Raw genomic sequence first — 25868 nt, 5'->3', positions numbered from 1 at the left:
TTTGTCTTTTTTTTTTTTTTTTGGTAGAGGAAAAAGATAGAACCAATTAAGACTCTTTTTTGAAGCAGAACTTTATTCTTCTGTTTAATTTACTGTGCAAAGTGATCTGAAAATATTCTTTAGGGGAGTATCTGAATGTATTCTTTTAATAACTGCTTCCCCCAAATCTTATTTTAACTGTTTTTTTTTAAGAACAGGAAATTACATCCTAGAGAATGAATTCTATAACTTAATGATTGATAAAATGAAGGTATGGTTGGAGTCATCTGGGTTGGAGTCATCCGCTGCTCTCCTACAAGAGAATTAACACTCCTTCTTGGTATAAAGGGGAAGATTACCACTTTACCTAGAAGGGATAAGTGGAAACACCTGACCACAGAGGTGACTCAGAGCCAGAACTAGAATGTGTTAGACACCGGGTTGATGATACACAATCAGATGTTAGTCTTATCCAACAAAAGACAGAGCAGGAAACTCATTCTTTCCCTTGGTATGGACTTAGTAAAGGTCTGCTATGAGGTGTTGTAGGTAATAAGATGAAGAAGATATATTCATATATCCTTTATTCCATTTGAAGCAGGTATTATGTACAAGAGATCTGAGATAGGACATATTTGTTAATGCTATGGTGTAATGGAGAGATGGTGTTGGAAAGGCTGGTTGAGTTCAGATTTTCTTGTTAGGGAAAGGAATTTGGACACTTTACAGGTAACCATGTTAAGTAGTTGAGAGGGAGAATGATATCACATGGATCAGAAATAGAATTTTAGGAAGGAGATTTTATTTGAATTACCTTGGATTCATTGAAACACATGGAGTTTCAAGTGATGAGATTCCAGTCACTTCAGTGAACATTTGGATCTGGAAATGAGGTGACAGATGAGGACTAGGAGATGGATATGGGATATTTAGAAAGTGTGGGTTATGGAAATGGTCTCAAAGGGAAGGAATCCAAAGAGGGAAGATAAAGGTATCAGAGACTCATGGGCCACCCCGACAGTAAAGTAAGAACAATAAGAAGAAGAGGAGGAAATAGTGAGAAACTGGAGGATGTAGTAACTGGGATGCTAGGAGTAGAGAATTTCTAAGAAGGTGGGGAGGTCAGTTCTGCCAAATGCTGCAAAGTGTTCAAGGAAATGGTGGGTAAAATAAGGAGTTGGGGGAGGTCAGTTGGGGGTTCTTGCTGTCAGTTCTGGGGGAATTGAAAGAGCAGAGTCAGCAAATGGCCTATGCAGGTGTACATGTAAAAACAGGCCTTGAGTCTGTATCACATGCGAATTCCTATTTGCTCTGATTATTTTATACCAGGTGGGTGTAACCACCTGCTCAGTGTAGGCGAGAGTGGGAGAGAGAGGGTGCAGTGATGGACAGGTGGTGACTTAATCTGCTTATGATTTCCACCAGAGGACTGCAGGAGAGGCAAGACCAGTGGGTGTGGCAGAATGTGTTCTCTGACTCTTCAAGTTTTCTCTAGGCTCTGCTTCAGCTGTTTTCTCTGCTCTTCGGGGCTTCATCTTTAAGAGAGATATGCAGGCAAGAGGAGCATGCACAGTATGTGCTTGGGCTCCTTCCCCTCCCATTCCTTACCTGTTTTGCTCTAACACCTGACATGCCTGACATGTGGAAAGTGCTCATTGTAGTTCAGTTGAATGAATGAATCAGCCTGAGCCCACCTAGGTGGAGAGAACTTGCAACGTGTGGGCTGTGTTGTGTTTTCTGAGTCAAGAGGCCATGGGGGTGGATGGATGGGCGGCTTCCGTCAGTTGTTCTCACCCTCATCAGTTGGAGCCGTAATTCTGCTGAGTCTCCTGTTGAACTTGGTCTTGGCAGAGCATCAAGTGGTAGACTTTGAGGGACAGGAGGGAAGGTGAGCAGAAATAACGAAGGGATTCTTTGCTTTCTGGGGCTTTTAGTCTACCCACTAACTTTCCCATGATGTGCTTTTATCTAGATTCAGTCATGAGGCTTGAACTTGGGTCTTGGGTGCTGTCCCTGAGTTTTCCCCCTCAGTACTAGCACTCTACCACATTGAGCCACAGCTGCACTACTGGTTTTGGTGTGGTTTATGGGAGATAAGAATCTCATGGACGGGGCTGGGAAGGTGGCTCAGTGATAGAGTGCTTGCCTTGCATGCATGAGGCCCTGGGTTCAATTCCTCAGCACCACATAAGCAAAAAGAAAAAAGCTGGAAGTGGTCCTGTGGCTCAAGTGGTAGAGCACTAGCCTTGAGCTGAAGAGCTGAGGGGCAGCGCCCAGGCCCAGAGTTCAGGCCCCACAACCGGACACCCCCCCCCAAAAAAAAGAATCTCATGGACTTTTCTGTCCAGGCTGGCTTTGAACTTCAATCCTCCGATCTCAGCCTCCTGAATAGCTGGGATGTGAGCCACCAGTGTCTGGCTTGTATTTGTTTTTTTCTGTAGACTGAAATGTAACCTCATCTTATGGAAAGTTAGTAATGCTCTCAGCTGTGTGATCCTAGACACAGTGACAATAAAATAAAAATGCTAGTTTCTTGATCAGACCCATGCATCTTCTGGTTGGTACACATCCCCGACACTCATGTTCCAGGCTCTCATGCTGCACCTGTAATACCATCTCTTTCAAAGGCAGCTCATGGATTCTCCCCCTTTCTGGTTGTCTTCTGGTAGTCCCCCCCTTCTCTGATCCTGCCAAGTGATATCTGATGGCGTACTTCACATTCTGCTGATGTTTGAGCCCTTCTCAAGGGTTCGTTTTCTCTTCCTTTTCAAACTGCAGATTCCTAGATGGCTGTGACTGTGCCTAATTTATCTTTGAGCCTCAGAATCCCCGAGAACAATGTTTGGCATATGAAAAGGGCTTAATGAGGATTTGTCAAAGGGATTTATGAATTCATGAATAAGTAAACAAAATACAGGGCTTTCTTAGGTACCTTTGGGGTTCCCTTCTAATATTTTTCTGTTTCCTCCTCTCTTTTCCTTCATTCTTCTTTTTGATTGTGTCTTAGGAATTTGTATGTCTGGGCACCTCCTTCTATTTCCTACACTCCAGAGCTATCCCAGGGCTGGACTCTGCTTTCAGAAACATACACTAGCTATGCAGTATTTGCTGTTCATTACCCTGGTCACAGCTACCATAACTGGAATGTACCTAAGCAAGCTTTTATTCAGCACTTACTATGTGCCAGATACTGTTCAAGGGCTTTATACATATTCAGTAATGATCTTCCCCATAGGGAAAGACATATTTAACCCTCTGGGAAATTCTGTGGTTCAGGCTTATGCCTTATCTCTGCAAGACCCAAGGTCATACCTTCTGACTTGACTCTTAGGCAAGAAAAACATCATTTTGATGTCCAGTGTATTATTAGCAGCCACACAGCATTAAGAATCCCAATTTTATTATCAGGAGATCTGAATCTGCTATTTCTTAGCTCTGTGCACTTGAACACATCCCTGGCCTCCTGGGTTTCAGATGATAAAATGTGCCTCAGAGCCCCACAAGGATGTGAATGAGATGCTATTAGCACGATTGGCACAGAAGAGATGAGTTGTCGTCAATGAGTGGTTTCAGCAAAACCTTTTTAGTAGAAGTTGTGGCTTTTTCATTGGCCGATTAGGGTATTGAGCTGTGCGGTTTCTCAGGCTTAGGTGTGAGAGATGCTGGTTTTAGGGCTGGATATTACATAAGGATGTGGTTGCATTCCCCCCCCCCCCCCCCCAGTGAGAGCTGTGTGGTGTTGTGCAAGCCAGCACCTTCCAAAGATGTCTGCATTGCCATCCTGCTCTTCTGCTCTGCTATGCATTTGCACATGGTTTCCTGCCAACTTTTTTTCTTAAGAACCCACTCCCAAATCCTCTGTGCCCTGTTTTGCATAAGAGTCAATTTCTTGGGAACGCTCAACAGGGGGGAAATAGAACAAAAGGGGCTCTGATAGTTTCAGCAGAAGCCATCAGATGGTAATGGTGAGGGTGGGCCAAATCAAAAAGAGTAGGGCTGGTGGGAGGGGCGCATTCTTTTAGGATGAAGGCTGGATTTGCAGATTCCTCCGTGGTGAGCTAAAATCTCTAATGAAGATAATCCAACGTCTATCTTATCTCAAAATAACTTTATGAATGAGGGGAATAGGTTTACTGGTGCTCTGCCCCTCCCATTCACATTTGTCATCTTAGTACAAACTCCCATGGCCTGTCTGATTGGGACACTATGACTGCTTTGTTTCCTTCCATATCTGGAGGATACTGAAGGGACTGTCCCTCCCTGTCTGCTCCTCTTGGGTGGCTCACTAGAATATTGGGGGATGAAGAATAAAGGCACTGAAATTCAATAATTGGCGTGAGATCAATCATCTTGGGCAGTTTTTCCTTTCTTCTTGTTGGGTTCCCAGTTTACAGGTCACTCCCTACCATTTTGTTATCATGTCTTCACCGTGTGTGTGTGTGTGTGTGTGTGTGTGTGTGTGTGTGTGTGTGTGTGTGTGTGTGTGTGTGTGTGTGTGTGTGTGTGTGTGTGTGTGTGTGTGTGTGTGTGTGTGTGTGTGTGTGTGTGTGTGTGTGTGTGTGTGTGTGTGTGTGTGTGTGTGTGTGTGTGTGTCTCTGTGCTTTGTGAATGGAGCTACAGTTTCCAGGGACTGTAGTATGGTTTGCTTGTACTGTGATGAAGTTCTGGTCCTGGACTTCAAGAAAGTCCCATAGAGGAATAGAGGACTAGTGACAAAGTCCATGGTGAGGAATATCTGTCCTATGAAGTATAGTGTCTGGGATGCTAGACTGTGAATAGTCTGTGCTCACAACAGTGTCTCACAAGTGACCAGTAGATGGTGCTCTGATAACAGGAAAATAACAGCTACTGGCCTTCGGAGCCCATAAAATTTTTCTCATGGTCTTCAGCTTTCTCACTAGTTGTTGATTTCCTACATTTCCACTGAAGGGGACAGTAGAACCAGGGGCACTAGGAGAAAAATGCTCAGCAGATTCCCTAAATAAGGAGCATTATGGCAATGATCTGATCTTTCCTGAGGGCAGTAGAGCTTCATCCCACATGGTACCAGAGCATTTGACTACTAGTCAATTAAACTTACAGATAATTCACATGCCATGGCCATCAGGTAAACATCACTTTAGAGTTTCTTTTCTTGATTTACAATTTGTAATTATACAGCATGGGTATGAGACACTGGAAATCAGAGCCTATAGAAGTCCACACGCTGACTCTTACTAGAAGTGGATAAATGGCTTTACATGGTACATGGGTTGCGAGGCTGACAGATTTCAAAGAGGGTCAGCTATGGGGGGGGATTATATAAACTGTTAACTATTAATCATAAGATTATGTAGCTATACAATTATAGGCTTCTAACAAATGAGAGAGCATGAAACAAATATAGAAAATGTACAGATGTCAAAGTTCTAAGAGTTTGTGACAGGCAGGTAGGGGTTGAAGAAGAGAGTGTGTCTTCCTACCAGCGCTGCTGTCCATAGACCAAGTCCCTTTCTATATCAATTGATGCCATTGTGTTTGTCTGTGTCATCTTAGACTGCACCCTCTAAGAATTCCTCTTAGCTCCTCTATAAGGTACTCTTGCTCTGCAGTGTATTCTACATTACCTGAGCCTACCATTGGTGAAGGCTTCTCCCTCACAAGGGAGGTCTCAGCTCTGGTGGGTCCTCAACATCTCCATGTGTAATTTCTTGCCCTGAGCATCCTAAGTCTCTAAAAACTTACAGTAGTCATAGAGAACACAGGACACTATAGAGAGAGAAAATGGAATTCATGCTGAATCTTTGCTCCACAGGGTGACATTGAAGAGACAAGTCAGTGATCCCTAATTTTTGAAGGACCACTCCTGGGAGATAAAAGGCTTATGAGACCAATTTACCCTTGAAGGGAGTGAAGTTTCAACATGAGTGAGGTCTAGAAACATTCTACCCAGCCAGGCTACACAATCTCATTTATGCTAAGCAGATACATCATTTGTGTAATCATTCGTTTTGTTCATTGTTATATCCCTAGGGCCTAAAACAGTGCCATAGAAAGTATGAAAAAAGTATGTGTCAAATAAATGACTGGTATAGGTTTTGTACTGTGGACTACGAGCCTCTGAGTAAGCCAGGCTGTGGGCTTGTGTTTGAACTGAAGACACGGCCCAGCTGTCCCCTCTCACGTCCATGCTAGTTAAGGCACGTTTTCTTCTGCCTTATCTTGCCTTGGCTCAGCATAGCGGTGCCCACTTACCCCTATCTGAGCAATGCTCGGGAAGGGGATCAGAAGTATCATGAAGCTAAGCACAAAGATACATAGTCATACTCGTCACGGGTTCTAAGTGACTGGCTGATAAGGATTTCAGGGAACATCCACTCGCCCCTCCCAACTTCTGACTAGTGTTAAGGGGGAAAAAAGAGGATCTTATAATTAAAGTAGGGCAGAGAAAATCAGTAAAATAATAGCGTTGTCTCACCTCAAAGAGATATTTGGCCTGAAATGGACTCCTCCTCCAAGTCAGCAGTGCCTGCTCAGGGTGCACACAGAGACCATTCCTTTAGGTTTTTCCATTTCTTTGAGCGTTTTCCTTCCCATGCACAGAGGTGCACACACACTCCATGCTCACATTCTCACATGATTGACACGTGTCGTGCTCACATGGCTTTGCCCACACAGACTCGCACACCCAAGAACGCACGTGCCTTGGACTCAGATGTCACATATCATTTAATCTCGTGCACTGATACTGCCTTTCACACACACAGAGCCACATTCATTCATCATTTCTAATTTTTGGGCTTTGGCCAGTCTTTGTGTTGGGCTTCAGATACTCCCAGCTAGCAGGGTATTCAGGAGAGGGGACTGCTGCTCTGTGTCTTCCATTCAAACCCCGGAAACTCTTGTAGGGAAAAGGTTGATTGCCAAACGCCAAGATTCTTTCTCTTGGGTATATTGTCAGCCTTTCCTACCTCTGCTGCTTAGACACAAATCCTGTGTGTGTGTGTGTGTGTGTGTGTGTGTGTGTGTGTGTGTGTGTGTCTTTTCCCCCTTTCTACATTACTGGGGTATGTTTGAGAATGTCAGTGGGGGGCTCTTTTGGAGGTAAAAGATGTGAGGATTTTGAGAAGGGCAGTTTGTGCTCAGCTTTACCCTTAAATATTTGGATCATGTTCTAGGAGGTGAGGCGCCTGGGGCTGTTAGGGTCCAACCGAGGAGGCCGCCCTGGATGGTTCTGGAAGAAGAGGGAGGGCAGAGGTTCCCTGCTGGATCCCCTTGGCACCTACAGGGAGCCTCCAGATGTTAAGTGGGGAGATTAGAAGAGGGTGATGCGGGCTCCCAGGCGACCCTCTCCTCTCCCGTTCCCCAGGGCTGCAAGGGGCCACAGGGGACAGGGCACAGGGGACCCTTCTGTGCCAGGGGGGCCTGTGGCGCGCGCGCGTGCGTGTGTGCGCCCCACGCATGCCCCCGCACTCTTGCAGAGACTCCGCAGCAGCGCGGCCAGCGGCACCCGCCGGTCCTCGGCGTTACTTGGAGATTAGGACTCTTCCTTGTACCTTTGCAAAGGTGGGCTGCTACCCTTTGGCCAAAACAACCAAGAAGACAAGCCAGCCTCAGAGTGGCTTGGGACCCTTCAGCCTTCCAGCTGCATCGGGTCCCTCTCCTACGTCCCACCCCGCCCTCCCGGCTGGAGCTCCCGGTGCAGCCTGGCTGCGCCTCTGCGCTCCCACTCCTTCTTGCTCGCCTCCCCCACCCTCCCTGGTCCTTTGGCATCTCCTCCACTTGGGTGCCACGGGGCGGGCTGCTTGGAAGAAGAGTGGGGATCGGGTCCTTGGGTCCTTGTACCAGTCCCGTGCTGGGCCACCCCGAGGCTGCCTACAACCTGTTCCTCCCTTGCCTGCCCGAGTGCCCGCGCGCCCGCGCGCCCGCGCGCCCGCCCTCTCGTGGCGCAGCCGCGGATCGCTGTTGCATGCTGATCCGGGAAGGCGGCGGAGGGAGGCAGCGGCGCCGAGCGCTCCGGGCGGATGCTGGCGCTTGGGCTTCGCGGCTCCCTGGATGCTGTTCTACTTCTACCCTAAACGCAGGAGCCCCGAAGCCATGTATTCCTCTTTGGCTGCATCGACTTCTTCTTTTTGATCTTTTGGGCGTTGCGGATTACGCCGGAACCTCAAAACCACTCTCTACCCCCCTCCTTCCCTCCCCCCACCCCCCAACCTTTGGATGCATCTGTGCTGGCGGATTTAAAAACCCAAGTCTTGGCTGTGGAATATCTTAGGTGGACTTGCTGGGGGCTGGTGTTAGGAAACATGTCACCATAATCAGCCCTCGTCTTTTTTTCCTTTTCTTTCTTCTTCCTTTCCTCTTTTGCTTCAAAGTTCTTTTGTTGTCATTGCCCTCTGCCTCTTGAGCCTCCCCCTCCCCCAGCCAGTAAGTCACCAAACTGTTACCTGGAGGGCCGGAGCCTGCCTCTCTCCCTGAACTAGGTGTTGGCTCAGCCAGAAGAGGAGCTATGTTTGAAGAGCAGCCTGCTCCACCCCTCTCCTCTCCGCTCCCCGAACACTACCACACACTGGCATTTTGAGAGAGAGAGAGAGAGAAAATTGCATCCAGAAACTGAGCACCCCCCCCCCCGCCAAACCCTCTCCCCTCCTTCCTCCCCCCCCCCCCGCCCCGGTTTTCTTTCTTGAGGAATGGAGCTTCGCAGAGGTTGAATTTAGATCCAACAGTTCGCAGCTGCAGCTGGCGGCCGCCTCTCCGAAGAGCTCGGGGGCTCCGAGGCGGTGGTCCGCGTGCCCGGCCGGATGCGGCTGTGACTCTTGCCGTGTGTCTGACTGCTTGTTGCTGTGTGCAGGGGGGTTCGGCGGCGGCGATCACCTTCTGTGTCTTCTGTCTGTTTAAACTTCAGGATGGCTCGCTTCGGGGAGGCAGTGGTCGGCAGGCCTGGGTCCGGCGATGGAGACTCGGACCAAAGCAGGAACCGGCAAGGAACCCCGGTGCCGGCCTCGGGGCCGGCGGCCGCCTACAAGCAATCGAAAGCGCAGAGGGCGCGGACTATGGCTTTGTACAACCCCATTCCTGTCCGGCAGAACTGTTTCACCGTCAACAGATCCCTGTTCATCTTTGGAGAAGATAACATTGTCAGGAAATACGCCAAGAAGCTCATCGATTGGCCATATCCTTTCTTGTCCACCATTAATTTCCTTCTCCCCCTTTGCATTTGTTTTCTGGGTGAGGGGGGGATACCTAGCATGGAATGTGTCCCTCACCCCTCCCCGGTGCCACTTTGCCCCTTTGCTGAAGTGCATACTACTTCGTTTGCATCTCAGGGGCAAGCTTGGGGCCCTGGAGACCTATCTGGGCACTAGTGTTTTTCAAGGTAAGCATTTTAGTTTTTTAAATCTTCCCCCACCCCCATGTGGAAATCTCTAGCATCCCCGGTGAGTGGTGTTGCCTTGTTTGCCTCTTTCTGGGCTGGGCTTTGTCTGATTTCCTTGCGTTCCCCTCACCCCCAATCCTTTCATGAGCTACACTCCACATAGAGTGGGCTGCCTGGAATCCAAGGGCTTTCTTTCATAACCAGTTTTCCTTTCCTCTCTTAAAGCCCTCCCCTTCGCCCCCCCCTTTCCTACCAGCTGAAGAGACACCTGCACTGTCTTGCCAGTAGGAAAGTCGGGGGCTCCATCAGACTGATCAGGTTACAAGTTCCAAGAGCACGGGCCAACACTGTGCCTACAAATAGACATATGAACACACACACACAACAGGCTTTTGGCTGGGGACCCAGATAACTCTGGGGACTAAGTTTAAGTTCCACTGAAAAGTATAGTCAGTGTCTGTTGGGGGTGGGGGGTGGGGGAGAGGCAATTTCTGTCGCCACAGACTGAACAGTTCAAAGGTGGAGTTTTCAGTTAAGTGACAGAAAATCGGTTCATCAGGACTCCCATCCTTTCCTTGGTGCTGGATCGGGTACTCCTCTTTTCAGTGCTTGGTTCAATTGGTTACTCTCCCAGTACCCAGGATCAAACAGATCTGCGGGGCTGGGATTCATCAGCTGAGGGCTGAAGGTGTGCAAGTGGCCTGTGTGGAGTACCAGGGATAGCGGGTGGGTGTTGCTCTTCACACTGGCAGGGCGTATTTGGTGGTGTCAGGACCCAATGGCATAGAAGAAACATGGTTGCAGGTCGAAGCAAGTGTACCAGAGGCAGGCTGCAGATGAGGCACCGCACTGCCTTGCTCTTCTCTAGGAATTTGGGTGTCTCACCAGGCATCCAGTCAGGGGTTGGGGGATTGAAGGAGATGATGTGGTGTCAGTATGAGAACCGGCTTGGAGATGGGGACTTTGGTGTTTGTGGAGGGACATGTCTTGGGAAGAATGTACCTGTCAAGGAGGCTCCTCCCCCACCCCCTCCTTTCCACCCAGCCAGGTGTGCAGCAGCAAGATAGCTGGAGCTGGGGGTGAGGGGGGAGTCTCTAGCATTAGCCTATTAGGCACTCAGCACCACACTCCCCCCCCCCCCCCCACTGCTCCCCACATGGCTTGGCCATCTCTTTGCTAACCCTACCCCAGTTTCTGGCCTTCCCTTTTTCCTCCCTAGTTCCCTGCTTCAGCAGCCCATTGGCTGGCACGTGGTACCTCCAGGCAGGCAGCACCCCTCATTAGGAAAGGAGGAGCATCTCTAAGCAGATATTCCTGCTGCTGCAGCCTCCCACTAACACCCCAGGCTGGCTTTCTCCCGTTCTCCTCTTCCCTGTACTCTCCTCCCCCGCTCACCCCCACGGAGTGATCCAGTGATCATGGCCCCGCAGTGCCTGAGTTGAACGTCTTTAGGTGGGGGCTTGGGGGGGGGGAGGGGTCGGGTCCCTGCAGTCACGCCTGCCTGCCTGCCTGGGAGCTAGCTGCACAAAGCGGACAGATCTTATTGTGCTGTGTGCTGCGGCTGCAAATAACTCCTCCAGGCGGGACGCCACTGATTTCCCAGATGCCCCCCCCCACCTTCCTCGCCCACCCGGTACAAGTCTTTAAAATATTCCACTTTACTGTGCCCCTCTTAGGGCTTGTTTATTCAGAGTAGCAGCCCTCCTCCTCCTTGCGCTAGACAAAGCCTCTGAGCCCACCCCATCCCCCCCTTCCCAACTCGGCAAGGGGCAGATTGTGCCAGCAGCCACTCATGCACCTTGGACAGCGCCACTGAAACTTCTCCAGAGGTCCTAGGGGCTCCCCAAGTCAACTGGGTTCAGCAGCTCAGTTACTTCCGGCTGGCCCCAGTCTCCCAGGGCTGGGAAAAGAAGCAGGCTTCCTACCTACACCATGTGGTTGCCTCTGTTCACATTCTTGCTTCCTCTGCAAAGACACCGCCTGCATTTCCACCAAGCACTGTGAGCACTAGGTGCAGCAGTGAGCCTTATTCCTCTCTTTGCTGGGCTTGGGCCAAAATGGACCAAAGGGAATCAAAGGAAAGATGCTTGAGGGAGTCCACTTCAGAAACATACTCAGTGCTTTGCCCATGAGTCCTGTCCCAACAGCTTTTCTAACCTCATAGTTAGAAATTGTACAGTGATTCCACAGCCTGCTGATGTTGTAAATGGTGCTCAGAGAACATTTGCTAAAGTGTGTTTCCTGTGAAGCCTGTTTTTTTCCCCCTCCCCTACTGTACAACTTAATTGACTAGTATATTCCCTGTGGTAGTGACCACGTGTGACCACTGTGCTTCTGTGGGCTTTGCATTTTTTTTCCAGAAGCCTAGCTAAGGCCTGATCATGCCTTCCCGTCATTTCCTAACACGTAGCTTCTGAGAATATCCTCCTTTTTCTTATTGGGAGTTATTATGACCAGTGATTATCCATGAAGATCTGGGGTTTGACTGCCTTGGTTCAAATCCTAGTTTCTTCCACAAGTTCTGTTACCTCAAAAAGTTACTTCATCACTCTGTGACTCAGTTTCCTTACTTGTAGATTAAGATGATAATAATGAGTTACTGGAAGAATTCAGTGAGTTCATAAATGACAAGTGCCTAGACCATTACCTAACCACTGAATAACCATTAGCTGTTATTACCAATGGAATTATTCCAATTTCAACACACCTCAATGGAGAGCTTTTAATTCAAGGTGTAATCATTTAGATTCTTGGAACTCAAAGGGCAAGGAGTTGTGTTCTTATCACTTTAGAGTTCCTCCCCTCCCTGAATTTCAGAATCCTGGCCCCCATTTCTGACTCACTGAATCTGATCCTCAGGAGATAGTGTGCGCAGGTAATTGACGAATGCACTTCTGGGGTGGTGGTCAGCTTGAGAAGTGTTAAGCTCTTCATATGGGCCAGATTTTCAAAAAAGGGAAGTTTTTCCAGAAAATATGTCAAGACCTGTGTGAGTACTAGCATATTTGAATTCAGCATACTTAAGGATTTTGACTGCTTGTGTCCTACAGCACCTTGTGTGACTTATAATTTTATAGGTTGCAGAAAATCACTGTGGGACCCAGGAGGATTTAATGGGCTCTGTGTGTGTATTTTAATCACCTTGGTCTAGAAGAATGAGTTAAGTTAATGGAATGATTAATGTTTGTAGGACCCTCTGATCTGAGTGGGGGGAGTTCTATTAATATCAACCTATTAATAGGCAGGTCTAGTTCTTATTTGTAGAAACATGCCTAAGATAAACCAGATTTGGCATGAAAGAACATAGCAAATCAGCAGCCCACTCTGAATGTGTTTCATTTTTCTTGGAAGCTACATCTGCATAGGGAGATAATTTTATTTTCTTATGACACTCTCTTCTGCAGTGGATACCATAGCCTTTTGAAAATGCTAATCTGATTTAAAATGTGATATTACATTTTATAGCATTCTTCCTTTTTTTCTCCCTCTTGCTTATCGGCTAGATCTAACAAGAGTGTTCTCTCTCTCCAGACAATAGATATTCTGAATGCCATTCCATGGTCAGTGTGTTACATTCTTCCTAGCATTGGCACATGCTCTGACACAATGACCCTGTGGATGGGCACAGAGGATCTCTCTCATATGTACCACTTTTGGAAGTAGTGGGTGAAGAGAAGAAATTCTATGTCTGACTTGGAGACTCTGTACCATACATGAGCAATAGGAGATTTTTTTTCTCTACCCATTGGGTCATCTCAGTGAGGAAGCGTATGGTTCATGTAGAAATGAACATGATGGTTGAGAGTAGGAAGATCAAATGTATTTTCAGCCTCTGAAATGATGAAACTCATTATAATGAACTTGTGGGTATTCGTCCTTGGTTTCTGATGCAGAATTTCATTGTATTACCGAGGCACTGCAGTTATGGGCCAGAGATTATGTGTGAGTTACTAATTGTACATTGTCCAATAAACTGAACATTTATTTGGGACAATTTGGGGGAGGATTACCCAGAGTGTTAGCTCCCAGGTGCATATATGCTACGTCTGCTCTGCTTGCCTGTACATATACAGCACCCTGCAGGATAGTAAACTGTAGCTTTGGTGAGATTTTAGGAATGATGTAAGTCTAGTGAGTCATGAGTTAGGGTGTCTTGATTGGGAGAGAGGTGGGAGCTAACAGGATGAAGTCTGGAATTATATCTTATTTTTACAGGAAGGCTCCAAATCCTCCATATACCTGTAGGGAAACGTATAGCATGCACCAAGGCTATAGGGTAAAGGTCTTTGGGGTTTTTTAAAAATATATTTTTTGAGGTTCCCAAGGCACTTTCTGAATTGTCTGTGGGCTCTGATCTTGATAAGAAATATGGGTAATATTTCCTCTGGAAGCCTAGAGCAAGACTGGCTGTGGGGACCATTTGTAATTGGGATCTGGCCTGGGATGTGAATTGCAGTGAAGTTTGGCAGAAGTAAAATAATTTGAAGATAGTGACTAATATATCTTGGATGTGATAGTTTTGCCTAGTGGATATATGTCATTATTTTCCCACCTTCCAGCAATTGTCATCCCTAGATAGGTATACTATACACTATCAATTATAGGAAGAGAATGAGGAGAAGGAGGAGAGGAGGAGGAGACTAATGGGCACAGGTCTTCTTTCCTTCTAAAAATCCACCCAAAATTGTTTATCTCTCTTTAGACATTGCTGTACAGGCTGTAGGTGGTTTCCCCCCTCAAACTCTGTTCTTTTTTATGGGAACATTTGGTTTCTTTTAGTCTTCATACTCTTAGTTAAAACAAAGTGAGCCAGGTGTCTGCAGTTCATGCCTGTTATCTTAGCTACTCGGGAAGCTGAGATCTGAGGACTGAGATTCAAAGTCAGCTTGGGTAGGAAAAGTCCATGAGACTCTTATCTCCAAATATCCATCAGAACACTGGAAGTGGAGCTGTGGCTTAAGTAATAGAGTACTAACCTTCAGCCTTGAGGGAGAAAGGTAAGAGACAGTGCCCGGGCCTTGAGCTCAAGTCTTAGTACTGGCATTAAAAAATAAGCAACCTATTAAAAAATAACTAAAGAAGCTCGGCACGGATGGCTCATGCCTGTAATACTAGCTACTCAGGAGGCTGAGATCTGAGGATCATGGTTCGAAGCCAGCCTGGGCAAAAAAGTCCCTGTAAAACTCTTACCCAATTAACTACTCAAAAACCAGAAGTGCAGCTGTGGCTCAAAACAGATAGAGCACTAGCCTTGAGCAAAAGAGCTCAGGAATAGTGCTCTGCCCTAAGTTCAAGCCCCATGACCTTACAAAACAAACCCAACAAACAAACAAAAAACAACAACTAAAGTGAGTCCGGATTTGCTAAACTATCAACTCTGACCAACCCCTTAACCCCATGTGTTTGAGTAGCAGATCAGTAGACTGCCTGGTACACAGTGGTACAGGGCTGCCTGGGAAGCTGCACTTACCAGACACCAAAGCCTTTTGGTATGATCCAGTCATTCCCAGACCACATGCCATGCTGCTGGTCTGGTTTGTTTACACTGACCACAAAGACTTAAAGAGGGAATCTAAATGCAGCTGTAATGAATACCCTTTTCAAGGAGACACACCAGTCTTTACTTTGTCTCTTGGCCTAGTCTTCCACTCATCTTTTATCTTTCTATATTCTCCTTCTCTCATTTTTAGGTTCAGCCTTTGTGAATAATTCATTGCATGTGTGGGTTTCTCCAAGGGTTTTCAGAAAAAGATAGTTATCTTTCTCATGGATATGACTGAGATCTCTTGCAAAGGGCCAGCTAGCATCAGCAGTCAACTTTTTTTAAGTCCTCTGTCTTCTGTGGTGGGACAGTGATGCAGAAAAAGGTAGCTAGAGTGAAGAGAGGGATCTTTTAATATTGTTCCTCATCATTTTGATAATGACTGCCTCCTTCCCAGCCCTGTTGGATTTGTATACCCCATACATATGCACCTCCTCCCTCCCCAACTTAGGGACCATGGTTAACTAGAAGCTATTTATGTCCCTCACTATGTACCACTGAGTCCTCTTGTCAGCTTTTTTAAAAATGCTGATATATGCTAAAACATCAAGCAAAGAAGCAGACTTCTTTAAACATTCCAAATTCCAGTGTAAAGTCATATAGGAATTGGGGGTGGAGAGTGGGGTCCAGGCATTGCTGTGTAACCCTTTCCCCACTACTGCAGCCAGTGTGTGATTTCTCAGTCCTTTTCAAAGAAGGACAGCAATAACAGAGACTTGGAGCACATTTATTTTCATCTTCTAACACTGCACTGAAAAGACTCATATGTGGACTTACCAGTCATGTTTCCAGCATCAGTCTTAATTAAGGACAGAAAACACAGCATAAAAATTTAGGTTCCTTCTAGGGGTCGCTTAAAGCCTATTTCAGTGGGGTATACTTCCTATGGTGTATCTTTGTTTGTGGAATATCTGAAATCTGTTCCTTAATTATCTGTTCCTGCATCTTTGGCTAGTCATTGGGCTAGGGATGAGTTCTGTGTCCTTATCTGTGGAAAGCAAGGAGTTGAGGGATATTAGGTATGTCCCTAAGAAGGGAAGTTGAACCATGTTAAGGAAGGTGGGACTTAAAAAAAAAGTGTCACTTATCTTCCTGTAGAGCAGTGGCTTTCCTCCATTTTTACCTCTTCGTGTGTGTGTGTGTGTGTGTGTGTGTGTGTGTGTGTGTGTGGTGTGTGTGTGTGTGTGTGTGTGTGTGTGTGTGTGTGTGTGTGTGTGTGGTGTTAGGGATGGAATCCAAGGCCTGGTGTGTGCTTAGACATGCATTCTACCATTGAGATACATATGTAGCCCTCTTATTTTATTTTGAGCTCGATTTTAGGATTAAACTATTCTACTATTAGTCCTCTGTATGTTAAAAAAAGGAGGTAGGGGCTTGAAATAGACCTATGTTCATAGTAGTAGATCATTTTTAAGCAGACGGGCAGGGTGTGAGAATACAATACCCATTAAGGCTCCAGCCACATTTTGTTGTGGTCCTGTCTTCAGAAAGACACACTGATCCTGAGGTGTGGTCTTCTTTGTCTGTGGAATTGATATAAATCACTTTTGCTATTTTGCATAATTTTGTGGCTAACTTATTTTGTGAATGCTTTTGGTCCTTCTACATGTTTGCTGCTTTATATTACATCTCTGGAGAGTTTGTAAAGCTTCCCTTTTTCAGATGTGTCTTTATTTCCTCCTCTCAGAAAAAAAAATAAGACATGGCTTGATGGTAGATAACGGGAGGAGGAAAAGAAGAAATGCCAAGGCCAGTGCCATAAATGGAGCTTTGCTGGTCACTCGATTTGGATATTACTCCCATTACTAAGGTACAAGTGGGTCTAGACCAGAGAGGAGGCTGTGAAAATGAATCTTCACGGAATCTTCCCAGCCTTCAGCTTAGCTGTAGTTTGAAAGTTCTCAAACTTTTCTGGGCTTCTTTCTCAGTTTCCACACTATTGTCTCGTGGGGCTGGTCAGAGTCAAAAAGCATGAAATGAATTTTCAACACTTACTAACATCCTGGCAATTTCCAGCTGTGTGCTGTTGGGAACTATTTTGCTACCATTCTGCCAGCCATCACTCTGTTCAGCAGGGGATTTCCATCAGCATCAAAGCTAATTTCTCATTTAGTTGTCAAATGTATGGACTCTGCCTGTCCTATCACAGCACTGGCTCTTAAACATCAGTGTATTTCACACTCACCTGGAGGGCTTGTTAGAGGACAGATCACTGGACCTCATAACCAGAGATACTGCCTCAGTAGATCTGAGGGGGGAGGGCTGAGAATTCTCATTCATCACAAGTTCCCCAATGACACTGATGCTGACTGTATTCTGAGAACCACCTATTGCTCTATGTGATTTTGTTCTCTGCCTAAAAAGGCCTTTAGAGAAGACGGTCTTGCAAATTTTGAGGATAATCCCCATTTCCAATCTCTCATATGCTGGCCAAAAGTTCTGCATTCACTAACTTTGGGTTCAAGTAGTGAGGCAGCACCATGTTGAAGTTAGTTTATCTTGTTTATTTTGGCCTTATAGTGGAGAATAGGCTCCTCTGAAAATGGGCTTTTCCTGCTAGTTCCAGCATATAGCACAGTGATGACACAGGGTAAGCATTCTGTATGTATATTCAGCTTTGAGTTGAATGATTTCTAATTAAATCAGATACTATTGATGTAACAAACATCAGCAATGTGCCTACTATATGCCTAGTGTTGTCCTGGACAGGATCTGTAGGACTGAGTATGGCTGATGGTAGTATGAGGTAGTATTATGGTAGTGTGGATGGCTTCTAAGGCAGTGAAGGATCATCACCTAGGACTAGAAAGTTATAAGAGACAAGCTTTACCTACTTTATAATGTTGCTCAGGATCACTCCAGTTTCTGTATTATCCAGTGTGGGACTTCCCTACTACCAATGAAAATGCAGAGCATTAATTAGCTGTCATTTTTGTTGTAAAGACCACCTTATTCATTGCCACCCAGTGATCTATAGTACAATGACAATTGAGATCTGTAATGATGGCCCTGAGGCACCCAGAATGCTGTGGTGCTCTATATATTACCAAGAAAGCACTCATTACCTTATGTTGGACATCATTTAAATGGTATGTGAACTTCATTGTACTGTATTTGAGCTTCTGCAAATTATAAGCCATATGGATACACAAAGTAACTGTTGATCACATTGTTATTTGCTAATTTGTTATTTATTAATTATTTGTTAATTTGTCACATTCACTAAAACTTTCTTTTCCAGCTACACCAGATGAAAGTGGATTTGTTGTATCATTCTAGAAATCAGTTCTTTCAATTCTAAAAATACTATAGAATTGGAGATGAACTCTGGTATGATTATCATATCATCAAGTGGTGGTTAGAACAGTCATTATTTTTTAAATGGAATGATAGCTCAGCAGGCTTTAGATTTGCTGGGAAACTTGCCCAGCTGGTAAGTTCGTATTACACTTATCTGGGTGTGCTTGTTTTTGTGGGCTAACATTGAAACATTATTTCCAAGTGAGCTTTCAACAGGCATCTCAGCGAGACATCATCTGATGATGATACCTTCCCTAACTTCATTCTGAATGATCCAGCCTTTGTGCTTGGGTCTTATTTTCATTTTCTTTTAGGCTTCCATCTCCTTTCTCCTTGATCAAGATTAGAATACAGTGCAACTGCTCAGTTTTAGGGTGATAATCTTCAGTTTCCTAAGGGTCAGTACTAAACTCTGTTTAGAACTTGAGAGTAAGGAACCACCTGCATGGCATCTAGATGATTCTTTTTGGAGTTCTGGTATCCTTCTAATGTAGCATTTATTTGTTTTCTTTATTAGAATCATGCTCCTATTTTTTGGCGGGGGGAGGGGGTTGGTTGTGGGGCTTGAACTTTGGACCTGGACGCTGTCCCTCAGCTCTTCAACTCAAGGCTAGTGTTCTATCACTTGAGCCAGAGCACCACTTCCGGTTTTCTGAGTGGTTTATTGGAGATAAGAGTCTCATGGACTTTCATGCCAGGGCTGGCTTTGAACCATGATCCTAGATCTCAGCCTTCTGAGTAGCTAGGATTAAAGGCATGAGCCACTGGCACCCAGCTAGAATCATGATTCTAATGATGCCCTCTTTCCAGAAAAATCTACATTCAGTTTTGCATTTAGTTTGAGAGGTCTGTGAATGACAATTTAAAAATTACTGTTAAAAAACTTCCCATATTGTGGGAAGTTGGACTATCAGGAAAAGTGATTCTCATGCCAACATCAAAACCTTTATATACAAGCATGGCAGGAACTCTTTGTGAAGTTTGTCCTAATCTGTCAACCAGATTGCTATGAGAGATTATAAACATTCTGACCAAAGAGCGTTAACTCTGCCCTTATCACCTAAGTAGATGACTGTCAGATACGTCTAGTGACAAATTGTTCTTCTGTTACTAGAAAACTTAAGGAATAAAAAGTTGACTTACATCTCCCTAAGCTTCTATTGCTTTGTTTGGCCCCAGTGGTGTCTGTTCTGTGAAGTAATACTGACCAAGTCAATTTCTTCTTTACCTAATAGCCTAGGCCATGGTATGCCCCTGTTGACAAGAACTTTCTGTGATGATGTGATAAGTATTTTTTAATATGTATTTTTTAAATCTAATATGGGAGTCACTGGCTACATGTTCTCTTTGAGCACTTGCTATAGGGCTAATGTGATTGAGAGCTAAATTTTATTTGGTTTCGATAAATGTAATCTTAGAATGCCACATGTGGCTAGTGGCTACTGTACAGGATAGAACAGGCAGAGACGATAATGAACCAGCAAGCCTAAAGTCTCCTTTAGGCTGTATTTTTAAAAACTTTTTAGCTGGATGAGTTTCTCTTGGTATGACGTGTAGGTCTTCTCAGGAACCTGCCTTCACCTCTATAGTCATTTCTCCGGCTTTTCTGAGCAGAGAATTAATCCTCTTGTAGGACTTGGTGCCTTTTCACTTGCTGCTGCTTTTACTGGGCTTAGGATTATACTGAAAAGCCAATAATTCTGTGAAACCTGCCTTGATTTCTCTTGGTGGATCAGACCAACTCGCTCCTTTGTTCTCCCATTGGATATTTTCTATTTTTTTTCACATTTTATATTAACATCAATTAGTTGTATAAGAAAGTTTCATTTTGACTTGTCCATACATGCAAAAAAAAGATTTTTTTTTCTTAGGTCTGGTTGGGGGGGCCTAAACTCTGGGCCTGGGCACTGTCCCTCAGCTCTTCAGCTCAAGGCTAGCGCTCTACCACTTGAGCCACAGCACCACTTGCGGCTTTTTTTTTCTGCTTATGTGGTGCTGAGGAATCGAACCCAGGGCCTCATCCATGCAAGGCAAGCGCTCTACCACTGAGCCACCTTCCCAGCCCCATGCAAGCCATCTTGATCAGACTTTCCTTATGCTTTACTCTCCCTCATTCTCTCTCATCACTTCCCAAATCAATCTCAGCAAGCTTGGTGGTTCCATTTTCACATGTGCACACAAAGCATTTTGACCATATTCATCCTCTTTCATCCCCTCTATATGCCCTTCCCCTTTCCACTATTACCTGCCCCCAAGGTGACCTGTTGTGCCTTCCTGTCATTCATTTACTTATAGGTTCATTGTTCAAGGGGGTTTAAATTTGGTATTTCACATATGCCTATATAGTAATTGTATTATAACACTTACCACATAGCTTTAGTATTGGTTTTAAAGTCCCTGCAAGGGGAGAGGCTATTATCAGTTTTTAATTGCCAGACAATACCTATTGACATTAGCATTTAACTTGTTTGTTTCTTTAAATGAATTTAAGTTGTAATTGCTGTTTTTAGAAATGATGTTCTATTTCTAAGTGGAAGTTGTAGCCAGCTAAAACCCTTGGATTTTTAAAATATGAATTGATAACAGAATTGTTTTTCCTCTTTTGTTGTTCTCTTTTAGTTTTGAATCTAGATTCCTTCTAGTCCCCAGGTGTGGACAGGGAGCTAATATTCATTAAGCATCCGGTGAATTTCAGACTGTTTATATGTAAACAACCTATAGTCCAGTGAGACAAGTGTTACTGGCTACCTTTTAAATGGGGAGAAACTGAGGCTAAGGAAAAGTAGGTCACAGGCCTGAGGTTACCACTAGAGAACTTGTGATTCAGCTGCGTTCCAGTGCTTTCTGCGAGGAATTGTCTCTGGACGTAGCTGTTTGATCGTTGCTCCTCACTCTGAGCTCCATGTCATCTGAAGATCCTGATAAGCATGTGCTTTATGCCTTCATCCAAATAATTGGTAAAATATGGTTAGAATTGATGATCCTCTTCTGCTTATCATCGGTGTGATAACCAATGCCCATTGATTGCCTGGCTTTTCTCAGACTCTCTGAACTGTGTTTTAACCAACTGACAGTTCTCTATTTTGTCTGTAAAATAATTGTGGGAGATATCCTTGTCACATGCTTTACTGAAATCAATACCTACTTCCATGACTATTTCATGTCTATTTTAAGCTAGTGCTTTCTGCAAAGCTCACTTTAGGTATCGTTTTCAGGGACTCAGACAATATTTTATTTCTTTCCTAGACAATAAAAGACTGCAGGAGTTGGAGGGATATTAGCCATCATCAAGTTCAATGCCCAGTTGATGAAAGTTCTAGATTTATCAGGCTTTACATGGAACACTAGAATATCATTGTTAAAGAAATTGCTTCTACATTCACATTTCAGCACTGCCTCTGCCATTTAGCTGCAGACCTGAGCAACCTGCTGAATCTTGCTGTCCATTGATTCCTCAGACATAAAATGCAAATAGTAATTTTACCTGTGGGTGTAGGTTGGAGAATTTTTTGTGAATATCAGATGAGAAAATGCATATCAACTGCACAGGAGAATGCTTGGCATATAGTAAACGGAGAATAATAATTCTTAGTTATTAGTATCTGGTTAATTATGGATGATTCAATGTTAAATACTTGCAGCCAAGTTTTCTCCTGTAACAATACGGTCTTCCTCTAGACTCTTAGCAGGTTTCTTTCTTTCTTCCTTTGTGTATGTGTGTGTGGTTGAACATTCTCTTTTATTGTAATACTTATTTCACATGATTCTCTGTTGCTTCTTTTTTTGTAAATACCAGTACTAGGGCTTGAACTCAAGGCCTTGTGATCTTGTTTGCCTTTCTCACACACGGCTAGTACTTTATTGCTTGAGCCACTATTCTTGACTTTTTTGCTAGTTAATTGGAGATAAAGAGTCTCTTTCTCTTTTTTTTCCGCCTAGGCTTACTTTGAACCATGATCCTCAGATCTCAGCCTTCTAACTAGCTAGGATTATAGGCATGAGCCACCAGCACCAGGCTTCTTAGCAAATTTCTTTCTGGAGTGTTGGCAGGTACTGTTCACATGTGATAAAAGTCCCGTGGCCTTTGTGTAGGTCTTCTTAGGGATCTTATGAGATGGAGCCCGATTTTCACGCTTTCTCAAGCTTCTAGGACTGTTGAAGGGTCAGCGTCGGCTAACATGGAGTCCTTCATAAACACATCAGGATTTAGTACAGTGTTAGTATGATGGGTTTATAAAAATATCAAGTTTATTGGGCATTTACAATTTTTCTTATTACCACACTGTGTGTCCCATAGATGCCCTTATTGCATTTATTTCTCATGATGATTCTGTGGCTTTATACTTTCCTGATTTTTGCATTTTGCAGTTAGAGGACTAAGGCATGGAGAGATTAACTCATTCACCAAGGCAGCAGAGTGGATGAGAGCTGGAGGCCGGATCATAGTCAGTCTCAGCTAGGTACTTTTATTTACATGAGCTCCTTTTTTGCATCTTAGTTATTGGGATTTCGTTTTTAAAATAAAATGTAAAATATTAACATTAAAACATGTTTTCCTTTACATTTTTTTTTTTTTTTGTCGGTCGTGGGGCTTGAACTCTGGGCCTGGGCGCTGTCCCTCAGCTCTTCAGCTCAAGGCGAGCGCTCTACCACTTGAGCTACAGCACCACTTCCGGTTTTCTGGTGGTTTATTTGAGATAGGAGTCTCACGGTCTCTCCTGCCCGGGCTGGCTTTGAACTGCGATCCTCAGATCTCAGCCTCCTGAGTAGCTAGGATTACAGGCGTGAGCCACCAGCGCCCGGCTTCCTTTACATTTTTTTAATGCCAATGTTATACCAACATATGCACTTAGGTTTATAATCTAGAAAACAAAAAAAGGAAACCCTTGAGGAGTAATTATGAGGCACAATTGACCTAGCAGGATTTTGACTAAAGCAGACCAGATATTTAAAACCATCAACAGCTTGAACAAACTCACTTGGTTTCCTTTGGTAGCCAGACATTTCAAATGTTTGGTTGATGGCATAGGGAAGGATCCCAGGGAGAGCATCTCTGCTTGGCTTCTGGGAAGATTTCCTCAAAGGTTGTAGTTTTCCAAACTAACCAGTTAGTCTCTGCCAATCAACTTCCTGGGATATTCAAGATCTCTGTCTTTGTTCCATCTGAAAAGGGAGTAAGGATTCGAACCCATGGACTCTAGAGGAGGCTTCTGAAAAAGCTAGAGCACTGTGTCTGGAGAGGGAAACTACATGGCCTCTAGCCCTGGGAGGTTTGCCTAATGAGCTCAAGAAAGGCATCTGGCCTGAGATACTGGAGGGCATTTTACCTGTAGGAACTGGGGACTGGTGTATGCTGGGCAATGGAGAATTAGAATGTGCCACTTGGTGACTGGAGACCAGACAGAAGCCTCTGAAGGAATTAGAGAGTGGGCCTGAAAAAGTTTAAGGAACTGTCTCTCATTTCTGCTCACTTTGGATAGGATTTGCATGGAAATTTGTATTTGTGAAATAACAGCCATATGGATGCGAAATGATGCATGTGTTCTTCTGGTCTGTTGATAAGAGGAGCAGTTGAAGGACGTGGGTTTGTCTGGAGGTGGACGAGGGGGTGGATGTGGTCACATGAGGAGGGAGCAGGCTGAGATCTGGGCATTTTGACAAGCGAATGCTCCTTTCTTATAGACAGTTATATATGTGTGTGTGTATTTATTTATTTTGAGATCACCATCTGCCCCCCCCCCCAAAAAAAAGGATTGTGGAGAAGGATGTTACATCCCTGGGTAACAAATAAGAGGGTAACAAATGACTTCTCTTAATGCATAGGTGTAGGAAGATGGCTTCTTTTCATCAAAAGTATCATTGTACAGACTAAAGAGAGCAAAGAAATTGAGTCTACCATAGTAGAACTGTCCAGAAGCTGTCCACACTTCTGCTTAGAAAAATCAGGGCTGAGAATAACTCTGCACAATCCTAAGGCTGGCCATCTCTCTTTCTTATTTTTGCCAGTTCTGGGTCTTGAACTCAGGACTTGAGCATTGTCCCTGAATTTTTGTGCTCAACGTTAGTACTCTACCAGTTGAGCCACAGCTCCATTTTGGGCTTTTTGGTGTTTGATTGGAGATAAGAGTCACACAGACTTTATTGCTGGGGCTGGCTTCAAACTATTATTCTCAGCTCTCAGCTTCCTGAGTAGCTCGGGTTATAGGCATGAGCCACCAGTTGCCTGGCCTAGCTTCATTTATCTTTATCATACAATTCTGGTAGTATTTCATACAGCCTATCATCCAGCCTATCATCATCAGCTTTTGGATACTCAGTATGAATTCCTGGGATGGATGGAAAAAACTCACTTTAATGAATGCCAGTTGTATAATAAGCACTGTGCAATATGTTTTGGAGTCATTTATAATTCATTCTAGTCTCATATGAAGTGGGTATTGTTATTCTCAGTTTACAGATGAGTAGCTTAGGTCTATAGGTCCATGTGACTAGACCAACTCTGACTCTGAGATCTCCTTCCTTTGTACCACAATGCCTTGGGTCAGTCAAAAGACTATCAGACTATTCTAATAAGAGAATCTTTTCATCAGGACACCGTGGACTACCTGCATGTATTTATGGCACATATTGGGCTTGTGGCTAATCCCATGGAAGAGAGAAGGATTAGTAGATGGAAAAAGAGCAGATTGAGACATCTGGCCATGTTGGTGGAATGGAATGGGATCCTGGCTGTATGTTTTCCTCCTTCCTATAAATCTCTACTGCCACACTCCCTTCATCATGTTGCAGAGGGCCTTTGATTTGAAAATGCCAATTTTCCTTTCAAAATTGGCAAGTGAAGGCCATTTTCTTTTTTCCAGTCTTCAAAAAAGCCTCCTGTCAGTCCTGTGTGTTATAGGTACCCATCCTGGGAGCTGCAGTGTGGAGGTGGTAGCTTTCATGACTCTTTCTTGAACTTTCACTGATTGAATGCTTCTGTTTTTACAGCTTTTTAAGGAAATAGGGTCTGGGGGTGGTAGGGAGGCTGCAGAAGATTCACTTCTTTCTTTTTTCCAAAAAGAAATTTTATGACATATTAGGAATACATAACAGTAGATGATGATATCATAAGTAATAAGGGTCATCATGAGGTAATCAATCCCAGTGGAACTCAAAATTAAAAACTTTCCTTGAAATCAGGAGAGGCTTATGGTAGGTTTATGGAAAAGCACCCTATGTTCACCTACCAGGCCACCATTATGAGGATTTGAACCTTTCATTGGCCACCTAGTAGGAAGTTTCTAGCCAATTCAGGTGGTCCTGTAGCTCTTTTCCTTAGAAAAATGTCTTTGGACTTTAGATACTTTCAAGGGGTTCCTAGATGTGTTAGGATTCCATTATGAATGCTATTGCTGGATGTCTGCCTTAGTAGCATCATCACAAGTGACTTCTTTCAGTTGTAATAATGCATGGTCACCCTTTCTTCCCCGTTTCCCTACCCATTATAGGGTACTAGGGTATTAGTTACAGGAACCTAAGAGAAACATTGATCAGAACCTTACTTGATGTAAGAAGGCTGATGTCTGTTATAAGGGATCTGTTATACCTCTCAACAAATGAGAAGTCAGAGGCTGGAGCCTAGGGCTCCTGGGTTTTCTAGTCTGAAACACCCCAGGTTCCTTTCATCACATTTCTTTTACCTCTGTACCCTTC

The 25868-nt window shown here is 44.5% G+C and overlaps 1 protein-coding gene across 9 annotated transcripts in view; it reads left to right on the top strand.

Moving 5' to 3' along the window:
• Cacna1e (calcium voltage-gated channel subunit alpha1 E) overlaps nt 1–25868 on the top strand; it is a 468612-nt gene that overhangs the window by 148336 nt on the left and 294408 nt on the right. For all 9 annotated transcript variants that reach the window (XM_070034322.1, XM_070034321.1, XM_070034325.1 and 6 more), the window contains exon 3: nt 8864–9130. In XM_070034322.1, the coding sequence (XP_069890423.1) occupies nt 8864–9130 (267 nt within the window). The remainder of the gene's footprint in view (nt 1–8863; nt 9131–25868) is intronic.

Source organism: Dipodomys merriami, unplaced genomic scaffold, assembly GCF_024711535.1.
Source record: "Dipodomys merriami isolate MVZ:Mamm:240054 unplaced genomic scaffold, mDipMer1.0.p SCAF_24, whole genome shotgun sequence".
In the NCBI taxonomy this organism is placed as follows: domain Eukaryota; kingdom Metazoa; phylum Chordata; class Mammalia; order Rodentia; family Heteromyidae; genus Dipodomys; species Dipodomys merriami.
The sequence above is the reverse complement of the archived record's forward strand: the minus strand, read 5'-3'. Positions and strand labels throughout refer to the sequence as shown.